A 13,026-nucleotide genomic window follows, 5' to 3' on the forward strand; every position below is an offset into this window, starting at 1 on the left:
TCCAGAGGAGGAGGGAGTTAGCTGCCTTTGGGGGATCTCTGGGCAGCTCCTGGTACCAGCACAGCATCATAAGGGCACATGCATTAACATTATTTAAAATGGAATTATTATTTTTTTTTAAATATTCTTGAGGTTTTTGACTTGAATCTGGATCTTAATAGGCTAATTATTTTGAAATTATTGTGCCCTTTGCTTTATAAACTCTTCATTACAAGGCTCTCAGGCAGGTATTGTTTCAGTAATCGGTATCAGTACAGTGGGTAATTAAAGTGATCGCCAACTACAGGTGCTGCTAAGTGCTAATCAATTAAATGCGTTTGGAATTGACAACTTGATTGAAGTATTGATAGTTGCTTTGATCCCTGGACCTGTAAAGCTCCCGTTTGTTTTCTTGTAGTTGACTGGAGCCCTTTACAAGTTTGCAATATTTCGGAGGCGTTGCGAAGGAGGGAGGCGAAATCCAACCTTCCCTTGCCTGACTGCTGGGAGTAAAAACGGCACTGGGGATCCGAAGTGGGTTTGCCAGCTGTCGAGTGACTTGAAGGAGCCTGTTTGCGTGTGGACGGGCAGCTCTCTGCGGGTGGCTTTGCTGCCCCCGACGCGTCTGACCTTGGCACATGCCGTTGAGGCGACGTTGCCTGCGGTATGGGCGGCACGGCCGCCGGAGAGCAGGGACAGGACTGCTGTCTGGCCGGGACACCGCTGGCAGCGTCCGTGTCCGTTTGCTGGTCGGCCTTCCACGGCTCCATGTGCCCCCGTCATTGGAAACTGGGGCATCCTCAGCGGAGGGAGGGAGGAAGAGCTGAGAGCAAACGTTCATCGTGGGTAATTGTGTCGTTGACACAAGAATGAGTTAAAATGGAAAGAAATACATCATTACAGATATGAAATATATTGTAGATGGGTTTTCCTATCACAGGGGTTTTTTTCTTAATGAACACTTCGTAACCCAACTCTGAATGAGAAGTCAAAGCTTTGAAAATGTTCATGAATATGAGGCTCTTTAAAAATAAAGAGTGTTTTGAGTTAACGGCACCTCTTAGTTACATCAAAAGGTTTTGTTTTCCAACGTGCTTACAAAATTAGTGCAAGTTAGTTTTAAATGTATAATGAAATGTCTAAAAATGCCCAAAAATATCTAAAAATGCCTCAGGACACAATCAGCAATGGCTCTCTTCTGCTTAATAAAATGAGAAACTGAAAGCAAGATTCGCCTGTCCTATCTTTGACTTCAAAAAATGTCTGGGCCAGCTCTCCCAGGGAATGGGGGGAAAATCTTCAATGCCAAGGGCAGGCACCGGAGGTGAATTTCTTTGAACATTCCTTTTTCTCACCATCAACTATAGAAAGACGCTGACATGTTAATTTTAAGTGTCTAAACTTAGACCTCACCGATTTTGAAACATTAAAATGGTTTTAAATGTTGGTCTAGGTATACTAATTTGAAATGTCCGTGTGTCACCCAGCTAAAAACCACTCAGTTGGGCTGAAAGTTATTATTTTCCAGGTCTTTTTTTTAAATATAGAGAACAAACTTGTGGAAGCAGTTGTGCCTTAGAAGTTTCTGCATTTGCAGAGGGAGAGAAAATTATTGCTTTTTTCATTATTTGTTTTCAAACCTCGCTGTTTTCCGTTTGTTTTGTTGCTTTGCCACCATAGCCAAGTGTTTGCCTGAGGTTCCTGACTCTTCTATGCCTGGTATTTGGTTATGTTTCATCCTCTCTTCTTTTCAAGTTAGTGAAGACACCTAGAGGCCTTTTTATCCTTAAGGTTTTTTTTCCCCAGTATATCATTACTATCACTTTCCTTTTCTCTTTCCTTTTTTAAGGCCGTAGTGATCAAATGGTTTAAGTATTTGATCATGCAATTTTCATATAAGAGCTGTTTGGAGACTTGGTTCAGAAGACAAATACCCTGAGGAGATAATACTGGCTGAAAAGGTCTTCATACTTAACAATCCTCCCAATTTTTTTTTTTCTTCTTCTTACCTCTTCTTGGGGCGAAAATAAGTGGTTTCATGAAACACCGTGGTTGGGGACTTTAAAATTGCTTGTAACCAAGGCAACTGCCAACAGCCTCAACATGTATTTGTAAATGAATTTGCAGCTTACATGTTGGTTGCAGGAGAGCCCCTCGCCCGCGGGGCACGGGGAGCAGGTCCGAGGGCGGCAGGAGGGGCTGGGAGAAATACAGCTCTAGCATTAAGCGCCTTCCCTCTGTCGCTCAGCACATCCCGTACCAGGTTTGGATGCTTGAGTAGACAGGCTCTCTGGCGAGTACGGCTGGAGTCTTGCTGCAAGCCCAGGAAATAACGCAGCCTGGTACAGCAGCCTCATTTCCGAGCCCGGGTGGAATCCAGAGCTGTGCCCAAAGGCGTGGGATCAAAATCCAGAAATCACATTGCTGGAAAGTAATTCAGTAAGGGTCATAAAAACGCAGAACTGGTTCAAAAAAAAAAAAAAAAAAAAAAAAAAAATCCAAACCTCCTCCTCCTCCCTCCTCTTCTTCCACTTGCAAATGGGCACGTGAAAAATTCAGTCGTCTTCGACCACCGATGCTTTCAGGCGTTTCTGGCAGGACTTGGGGCGTTCACAGCACAGGCTGTGAAATGCTCTCCCTTTTTCTTTCGTTGTCCTAGGCCTCCTGTATTTTTGCAGGGCACTTCTGTGTCCCACACGGGTCTAAACTAACAGTTCGACAGCTGGGAGCCTGGACCACATCGCATGCAAACGCGCGTTGAAGTGCTGGTGGTCAAGATGCCGTTAACAAATAACGGGTCTTCGCTGGTTCTCCCAGAGCCTTGAAAACAATGACTTAAAGCCTATCAAAGACATCCTTATTTAATTAAAAAAAAAAAAATACAGTATCCCTGTAGGCTCCCTAAGTCTGACTTCTGAATAGTTTTGACTTTCCCTGTAGCGTTAGGGTGATAAGCTTCTGTGCCACATGCATGGTATAGAATAGGTGTTTCCTGGGAATTTGTCTTCTCTTTCTCACACATAGCAAAAACCAGTACAGTACCCTTCACTTCACCTCAGGATGGTTAATTTCTTGGTGAAATCTGTTATTTTGCAGTTTTGCCAGGCTTAGCACATCTTAGTGCACAAATGACACATTGATTTTCACGTTTTCTCAAGCACTAGTCTGCTTTAAAGTACACCTGAGGATTGGTCATGTTTCTTAAATACTCTCTGTTTCAAGTCCCTTCCTGAGTCCTGCCTGTTTTTCAAAAAGTACCTGATTTGGGAGATAATACCAGTTTCCTGTGAGCTGTTCAGGTAAGTTTTGGTTTAATTGTTAGGAGGAATGGAGCCGGAATGCCTCTGAATGTGCAGTTCACCCAGAGGAGATCGTTTGAGGCCAAGATTAATTAATAGCAGTTTAAAAAGCCACAGTCAGACATTCCCATGAATTTTGGCAAGCACAGAGAGGCACGTTCTCAGAAGCACAGGACGACTTCTGAATGCTCCTGGCAGATCATTAGGAGCCGTTCTGTGGGATGTGGTCGGTGGTGACCAGTCTGATGTGCATACCCAAGTCCCAAGGGGTTTTTTAAGGATGAAAGATGAGTCAAACTGGTCATGAAACGTTCCATTTGGTGTCCTGGGGGCTTGTGATTATTTGCAACCGCGTCTCAGGCAGTGTGTTGAGGTTTTTGGCTATAAGCCTTGCTTCTGACAGGTCCAGCTTATTTATGCTAGTATTTAAATGTTCATTTCTTCAAGCCTACGGTTCTATTTCAGCTCGCAACCTGAGGAGGGGAACGCTTGCCCTCTGGGTCTATTGAAACCACTGATACTTTGGAGAGGCTGTGGGGTTTTTTTGTTCAATTCTTTGTTTTTGTTGCTGTTTTTAAGAATATTTCGTGTATGTCAGCGTAACATTTGACAGACCTTGGGTGTCTTCAGTGCCTGTTGCTATTACTAATGAAACTCAACAAAGGCAGTTGGAGTATGTAAGATTTAAAATAGCTCTGCAAATTCTCAGAACGCTGTATGCAAGTACCTAAAGGTTATTCCCAGTTTCCATGTAGAAGGAGTGTTTGGTGTTTCTGTGAGATCATTTCTCGAGTCCCTCACCGAGCCCAGAACACACCTGGCTCCCGCGTCTGCTGTCTGACTCAGGAAATTAGTTTCAAATCCCAGCTCATGGATGGGTCATATTTGGGATGAGAAATGTGCTGTTTCTTGCTCCTGGCCATATATGGAGACTGATAGCCCATTTTGTTGTTGCATGAAATCATCAAGTTATTCCTTTTTTGAACTTTTCCCAGCGTTTTTCAAACGAGGTGAGTGCGTTCTAGATGCTTAATCTACATTAAATTGCAATGGACTCTCTTATTCTAGCTTGATTTCCCTTCCCCGACCTTGCAATAGTTCAGGCTTTGCCTTTGAACCTGAGTAAACCTGCAGTAACTCAAGCAGCCAGTATGTAGTTGCCCATGGATGGGACAGAATTTCTTCTGAAAAGGAGAAATCTCTAATAGGCTTTCATCCTGGGTTGAACCTGTCGTACCCTTTATAGGCTAGGAGCCCTGCCCCGTCCCATCCCATCCCATCCCATCCCATCCCTGTGCTCTTTGGCACCTCACGGTGTACCCTGGGTGTTTTTACAGAGATGTTATTCCTGGTTCGGTTTAGTTTGGCTCAGTTTTTCAAGCAGAACAGCCCACACCCTTAAGGCGTATGATTGCCTCTACTTCCAATCTTAGTGAGATTTTGGAGTCTTTCTCCAGCGTATCACTTCAAGGCTCCGTTGTGTCAAATGCTTGATTGGTGTATCGAGCTGGTTTGATGGTAGATAACTGAAGTTCCATTGGGGAAAAAAAGTCTACAGGATGGACTTAGTTAAAAAAAAAAAAAAAAAAAAGCAGAAGAAAAGCGTATGTGCAGAGACGAAGTGCAACAGACAGAATTGGTAGTCCTCTGCTGCCGTAACTGGATGAAAGTTTGCAAATGTCTGTTAATGACTATTAATGTCCAGAGGATTATTGACTAAAATAAACTGACAAATGGTCTTTGCACATCCAGGAACTTTGCTTTGATAAGATTCATGAGATTTCTGATGCTCCACATTTCCAATCAGGCAATATCTCAGTTTTTTCTTTTTCTACTAAGTAATCATGAAAAGAGGAAAACAAAAATATGGCTTTGGAAACTACAGGAAAGAAGTTAAAAGGTTCAACTCAGGTTTGGTTTGGTCTGTTGGGGCTACATCTGTTCTCCCTGAAAAGTTTTATCAAATACAGTTGAACTAGGAGGGTTCACCCCGTGCAGTTTGCGATCTGTACAGGGCCATTTTGCAAAGGCCAGGGCATCCGCAGCTCCGAGCGAGGGCAGTGCCGGCTGGCCGAGCTCACCCCGAGCTGCTCAGGGTGATTTCCTAATGCTACGAGGAAGGGACCACGCTCCCGCTGAAGGAGGGTCGTTTCAGCAAACGGAGGTGGCCAGCAACCTTTTACAGTCCTTTTCCACGTTGTGTTCCAACCAGGACTGACAGGTTCCTAAAGTCCTCTTGAAGCTGGCTTCATTTTGCCGTTTCCTCAGGAATCCGGGTATAACAGAAAGGAAATATTTTCTTTCTGTTGGTTACCTCCTGGATAAAGCGTGAAGGATTAGAGCGCTAGTCATTACTGCTCTCTCTTGAGCAGGAGAAAGGACGAGAAGCCTGTCAGAACCTTCATCATTGATTTTCCTGGAGCAAAGGGTCACATGTTAAGTACTATTGATAAAAAGCATCGTTGCGGTGTCCATGGAGACTAGGTTGAGGTGAAAGTGAACTGTTACCGTTACAGTGACAGCTTTAGGTGGATCTGTAAAGAACCTGCTTTTTCCTCTAATCATAAGGAAGATCTTATTTATTCTGCCTTGAGCGTTAGATCAAACCCATTGCTTCTGTGAGACCTGCTGTGCAGGGACATGCAGTCACTGTTGACTTCAAGGCAGAGGAAGGGATATTTGGGGTCTCATAAAAACTGCTCAGAGCTTGCAGGTGTCGCAGCTCCAAGTGCTTGGATGCTTCTGCTGAAATTCTTGTTTATCTTTTTTTAAAATCAAACTAGTGTCGAGTTCAGGCTAGAAATAGTCCTGCAATAGTTCCTTGTATCTCACAAGTTCAGGCTGCAGTTGTTCCTGATATCTCACAAGTGATTTTACACATGTTGTAATATGTTTGTGTGCAACAGGCTTTCTCCTCTGCATGCTTGGAGAACATGCCTGGACACTGTGACCCTTATGCCAGTGTACCCTTCCTTCGGTAAGGTCCCTCATACAATCTAGCAAACAACATTTAGGACAGAAAAAGTAAGTGATTGGTCTTGGTTAATGTCATTGCTGCTGGCTCTGGCGAATGGCTCGGCGAAAATTCTCTTACATGCCAGGGTCGGCGATCAGTTTGTTCTCAAGAGGTTTGGCGCTCTTCACGGTGATGTAACAAGGGTGTAGTAATGTCTCTGTGAACATCTGCGGAATTAAAACGGCACAGGATTGTTGGAACCGCTCAGGTTGATGTATTCTGCAGTCACAAAGGGGCAACTTTGGGCTGAAAAGCAAAATGAGTTTTCTCTACTCGGAAATGTAGGACCAGTGCTGCCTGGTCAGGGTCCCACACAGAACACCCCAGGCTCATGCAACCCTATGACAATATGGCTTGAGAGAGACTGGAGCCACTCCTGCTCCAGTTCCAAAATGGTTATACCATCTACAGGTCTGTTAAGTGGTTGCTGACTGGCCCCATCGAGGGGCTAAACCATCCCAATGGCAGATCCGTTGCTTGAGTGTTGTTCCATTTGCAAGAAACTCTTTTCTTTGATGGGTGGACGCTGGCCTGGAGAACCTTTCCTCTGAACGAGCATAGCCAACGCTGTGGCTGCCTCTCCTAGAGGGCGACGGATTGTCTTGGGGCCTCCTTTGCTGCTTGAGCTCACACGCAGCTCAGGAATCTTTTTTTTTGTTTGAAATAAATTGACAAAATGGAGCCTGTGGTTCAGAAAGGATGGTGGACCACCCAAAGATCCACTCAAAAGTCTGGGTCATCGGGAGGTCTTCAATATTATGGGATTTCTGTCAAAATTCAAGTTTGTATTTTCTATCAGCCGATTCGATTCTAAATTTTCTGTAAGCGGCACCTTCGGGTAGAAGTTGGTGTTACTGCACTTTCCACACTGAGAGACCACTGTGGTTTGTCCCTTCTGGTGGCATTTGTCAATCCACACATCATTCCTGCCAGCGTCCACCTGCATGAGCTGCACAACAGGTCCCTGAAAGCATTCCTCCACTTCTCTGTTGTTTCTTCTCCGTATTTTTTTTTTTCTTCTTTCAGAAGAGCTTTTCTTGATGCTCTTGGAAGGGGCAGGGGAAAGATGGAGTTGGCTCTTTCTTCCCCTCCTCTGGGAAAATTTCTGAATGCTCTGCTTTCACCTCTGCCTGTGAAGTGGGGCAGTGCAAATGTCTTTTCCTCGTAGCTGGGCTGGAATATACAGGGATGCTGAGGTCCCCACGACAACAACGTGGCTCAATGTTGTGTAGAGATCATAAGAATTGGGAGCGCACCAGTATCAAACAATGAGTTGCCTGTAGACATCCTCGAAGCTGTCAACAGAAATATGTTTTAAAGCCCCTCTCTGGGTGTTTGCGTTCTCCCACAAAACATTTTATATGTAGGCAATTTCAATATGCAAAGTGACAAAATCTGTTTTTAAAACAATCGCTCTCTGGTTTGAAAAATGGAGTTTGTTCTGCCCTAATGCAAAAACCTCAGCGTTATTTCACTCAGCAATGAAAACCTGAAGTATTGATTTTGAAATGTATAATTGATTGTAACAATAAATCACTGGGCAGTATATGTGCAGAATTGATTTTTCTATTGGAATAATTAATTTGATATGTGCTATAACATGTTTATGCAGGGACTAAGCAACTCAATAATGGTAATAAATTGTATTTGGTCAAAAACTACCCACCATGATGTCGTTAACTTTTCTCTTTGTCTAAAAATTTGTAGCACAGTGCTGTAAGAGGTAGTGTAGGCACAACTGTGCAGTTGTGAGGCCTTGCTTGATGAGAAACCCTGATCACCCTGAATACCGTATATTGTGCTGAGTGAAAACGCTTGAAGGATTGGAGACTTGCAGGGAACAACTGCTGCCAAGATTGTTTTAGCAGGGAAATGGTGATGTACAATATCAGCTCTCTTATCAGTCCAGCCCAGTAAATCTGGTGGGTTTTTTTTCCTGGATGAATTGATAGAAACCGTAATAAAGAATAGAATGAATAGACATATGGATGAACATGATATGATGAGGAAAGATCAATACAGCTTTTGTGGGGGCAAGTCCTGCTTCACATGCCTATTAAAGTCCTTTGAAGGCATCGTTGAGCACATGGGCGAGGAGATCCCGTTGATACCGTTGGCGTGGGTTTCCTAGAGCTCTTTTGATAAGATCCCTCACAAAAGGCTCCTGAAGAAATGCAGTTGCTGAAGTGTAAGGGAAAGAGATCCCTTTGTGATAAGCAACTGATGCGCTAGAGAACAAAGGACGGAGAGAGGTGTTGTCTTGTCTCGGCTGAGGGGCGCCGGCGGTGGCGTCACCCAGCGATGCGTGCTGGGCCTCACGCTGGCTGGTGAACAGGGCACGAGGGTTAGCAAAAGTGAAAGGTGGTTGCTAAACATCCTTACAACGCTGAGCGACTGGGAGACAGGAGTAAATGAAACTCCGTGTGGTTAAATATGAAGTGGTGCAGGGAAAACATGCGTGCACGCTGCTCGGGAAGGAGGCCTTGCTGTTCGGAGTCTGGGAGCGCAGCGGTCGGCGGCGGTAAAAGCGCTGCTGAGTGTTGGTGTTGAATGAACAGCGTCGGGAAGAAAACGATCGCTGCAGAAGCCTGCCGTGCCCCCTCCACCAAGCACGGGGAGGAGGAAAAGGTACAAGAGACGGTGACGGGAATGACCAAGTTCATGGACTGGCTTTGTATCGCCGTGACAAAATGCCTTCAGACCTTTCTCCGAGGAGAGAGGTGGCGGAGCTGGGCGTCTGGCCATGTAGGGATGTGTCGGGAGCCATCAGGAAGGGACAGTTTCAGTTTGGGCTGTTGGGCTGAGGTAAGGTCCCTCATACAATCTAGCAAGCAACATTTAGGGAAAAAAAAAATAAGTGATTGGTCTTGGTTAATGTCATTGCTGGTGGCTCTGGCGAATGACTCGGCGAAAATTCTCTTACGTGCCAGGGTCGGCGATCAGTTTACTCTCAAGAGGTTTGGCGCTCTTCACGGTGATGTAACAAGGGTGTAGTAATGTCTCCGTGAACATCTGCGGAATTAAAACGGCAGGGGATTGTTGGAGCCGCTCAGGTTGATGTATTCTGCAGTCACAAAGAGGCAACTTTGGGCTGAAAAGCGAAATGAGTTGCAGTGTCAACTCAACCCCGGAGCTGATGTTTCCGGTACCCTGGGTGTTCTAGTGGCCTGTTGAAATGAAAAATTCCTGGAAAGGGAGAAAATTTACTCTCTAAATCCGTTGTTTGTATAGCCGTCGACTACTGGAGAATGTACAGTTTTCTTTGTGCCAATGTGAATTGTTTCAGACTTGATTTGGTTTTCCTCTCAAAAGAATAACTTAGTTGAATAGATGTTGTTATTAGAAAAACATAGCTTTTCTTTTTCCTTTTTATTTTATTCATTCATTTTATGTGCTTTATTTCTGCCATGTTTTTTGAAAAAAAAAAAAAAAAAAGAAATTCAACAATAATATCTCTTCTTTTACAGAGCATCAAAGTTAGCTGGTTGCCTCCACCACCAGGCACTCAAAATGGATTTATTACGGGCTATAAAATCCGACATAGAAAGACTACCCGCAGGGGTGAGATCGAAACACTGGAGCCAAACAACCTCTGGTACTTGTTCACAGGTCAGTCTTCACATGGTACAGCCTTGCAAGGTTTTGATGAATTAAATGCTTTGGGAATAAAATATACTTTCACTTCAAGGGAACATTGATTTCTTTGCTGGCAGGTAGCGTTTATTGTGTTGTATGTACAAAGACAGTCTTTGTGATGTGTTGTTTTTTTTTTTTTTTAAACCAGTTTTTTGCTTAATGCTTTCATCATAAGTTGGTCTCTTGGATTTTATCATTAATGAATTTGAAGCCGCCTTTCTGGTGTCCAGTATCTTAAGCCTCGAATGGTTTTTAAGAGTCAACATCTCCTCTTTTCTCGTGGGTGCAAAAATATTGATTTCCCTAGTTTCTTTTCCGAGGTTTTCAATGGAAAATATCTCCTCACAGAATAGAAAGTGCAACAGTAGATCATAGCAAAACTAGAATTGCAATGGATGAAAATAGCTGGATGAGTATGGTAAGGGCAGCAGTGAATTCTGGTGGGTGAAAATGAAATTCACCTGGGTTCTTGCATTGTGCCCAAGGCATAACTGAGAAGGCAGCAAAGCATCAAGGGAGAAAATTAAACATTGTCAAAGGTTTGTCCCTGAATTCCGTATTTCACCTGATTTCACCTCAAACGACCTGCGTTGTGTTTACGTTCAAATGTGATGTGTAATCTGTGAGAATCGGAACTAATTCTGAATTGCGTACTTCAGAATAAACAATAACATTTTCTGCTTTGGAAGGAAAAGCAGTATTTTATTTCAAAATTAAATACAAGCAAAAGTAGAAGATGTTTATGAGGAAGGCTTTAAATGCTGAAATCTCAACTTGGCCATCCAACCTAGGCTCTTGACCAAAGCCCCCTCGGGACCTCTTGTGACAGCTACGTAACTGACGGCTGCACAACGTACAAGTACTTTCTGGGGGCAGACAGCATGCTAAGCGTGTTCGACAAGTGGGAGAGGATCTTTTTTCTGGCGGATGAAGTAGAAATGACGATGCAAGGTGGTCAGGTGTGTGCTGCTGTCTGGTGGCTTAGAGAAGAAAACACAGCGCCGCGGTCCGAGTCCCGGGGGGAAGGCGCCTACCTCCGTAGCTCCACCACCACCATCCCCACAGATCCCATCCCTGCGGATCGCACCCGGGCCGAGGGGGAAAGGCTGCGGCAGGTGAAAGCCGCCGGCTGCTGCGTGGGAGCGGAGCAGATTCATCTCCGTTGCGGTAGATCCTCACGTCCAGGGCAAACTCCTTTCTTTCACATGAATTATTCCGGGCTCGAAGAAGAGCTGCGGGAGAGCCGGTGGGCTGCAGGCAGGCAGCCCCAGCCCTCCTGCCCACCCTGGCTGCCAGCGCCTCCGCGCAGCCCGAGGTGAAGCGCTTTGTTTTTACAGAGCTTGGGAATACGTGTTTTAGAACCCAATTAAGAAAAATATCCAGATCTCTTTATTACTTTCAGCGTGGATATGTCGTGATTGCTGGAGACGGAGCTGTGTGCCTCTTCTAAATGGACATTTTAAATATTAACATCTTGGCACTTCAGGTTTTTGCTGCAATCCTATTCGGTAGGCAGGTGCTTTGCGGGGTAATAAGAACATCTGCAATTGCAAAGGAGTTTAGAGTTACAATGCAGGTCTTTAAATAGCCACTATCAATTTTAGAGCAGGCTTTCCATGTCAGCTAAATGTTAAACTGCTCTTTTTAATTATGAGCGTTCTTCTCCAGAGAAGGTTCGCAATTAAATGAAACATTTTTTTTTTTTTCCCTGTGCTTTGTGGTCAGTATAGACTGAGCAAAAAGATAAACCTCTATCCCCACCTCAGGGACTTGGAAGTCTTGTGGCACGTTCAGGAGCGGTGCAGTAATTGTTTTCTGATGGCTTTAGCCACAGAGGAGAGCGCCTGTTTCTGAATTCGTGCTTATTTCGTAAAATTGGTAAGACTTTAATTTTTTTTTGCCTGAACTGTGTGCTCTGAAGTTAATCAGGAGCACTGGAAAGCAAAATGCTCTTCAGCTGCTAACCTGGTTACCAGCCTGCAAAGTTTTATGTATAAGGAGAGTGCACCTGCAGTTCCCTGCATGTTGAAGGCAGTGAGCTGGTTTTAATAAGTGTGCAATTAATGGCTTAGTTATGTAAAACAATTCTTCATTTTCCTACTAATTGACTTCCATTAATTTTCCCTGTACGAGCGCAACTGATGGGAATTACAACTCAAACTGGTCCTGGTCTGGTGCAGCCCTCATTCCATTTTTGAAGCCTTTCCTTTTGGTCAAAAATCCCTTTTCCCACGTGAATAACGACCTCCCCCCACCAGAGCCGTTCTGCCCAGGCATTGCTCAGAGGGGGCTGCCCGTACGACGTCCCCACGTACCTGTGCCCTATGGGGCAGTGAGACGCTGTGTGGGGCTGCGGTGGGCTGGGAGAACCCCTTTCTATATACTTGCATATCTATTTTTTTTATATATATCATATATTTATATATATATAAGCATCTCTGTATATTTCCTTACCTATGGCAAAGCCAATGGACAATTTCTAGAGATTTCGTTTTGCGCGAAATCTATTGTGAACTCTGATATTGTCATTAATTTGTTTTCTTCATCTTCTTCTTTCTGCATGATTTTGATTTGCTTTTTTTGTTGTTGTTGTTTTACAGGGCTTGAGAAAGGAAGCCAGTACAGTTTCCAGGTGGCTGCCATGACAGTGAATGGGACAGGGCCCGCCTCGGACTGGTACACAGCGGAAACGCCCGAGAACGATCTCGATGGTAACTGCATCTCTTTTAAAAGCTGTTGTCTCCTAAAGCCTTCTAGCTGAGGGGTGTCCCTGCGGTTGTCGCCCAGGCTGAGGTTAGGGTGAGATGGTCTGAACACCCACCTACAGATGTTTTCCTGGGCCGTGGGTTGTGTTTGTCTGTCGTCACCAGGCTCAAGGAGTCAGAAACCTTGGTTAAAATAATTCCTTGCCAGCCTTTAGCTGCCGAGCATCATGGCCATTTGCAATAATACGGTGAAGTAACTTCGTAAGTGAGAAGTGTAATCAATCAAAGAAACAATGAAGCCGGTGCCAACAATCCTAACAATTCACTAAGCAAATATTCAAATTGGTCAATTCCTGTTTCCCAGCCTTTATTTGCAGATGTTAGACATGCA

The 13,026-nt window shown here is 44.4% G+C and overlaps 1 protein-coding gene across 1 annotated transcript in view; it reads left to right on the top strand.

Moving 5' to 3' along the window:
* DCC (DCC netrin 1 receptor) overlaps positions 1-13,026 on the top strand; it is a 566,036-nt gene that overhangs the window by 462,996 nt on the left and 90,014 nt on the right. Inside the window, exons 13-14 of the mRNA XM_086479399.1 lie at positions 9,762-9,903; positions 12,531-12,641. Coding sequence (XP_086335525.1) covers positions 9,762-9,903; positions 12,531-12,641 — 253 coding nt within the window. The remainder of the gene's footprint in view (positions 1-9,761; positions 9,904-12,530; positions 12,642-13,026) is intronic.

Source organism: Leptosomus discolor, chromosome Z, assembly GCF_034619465.1.
Source record: "Leptosomus discolor isolate bLepDis1 chromosome Z, bLepDis1.hap2, whole genome shotgun sequence".
Classification (NCBI taxonomy): Eukaryota; Metazoa; Chordata; class Aves; order Leptosomiformes; family Leptosomidae; genus Leptosomus; species Leptosomus discolor.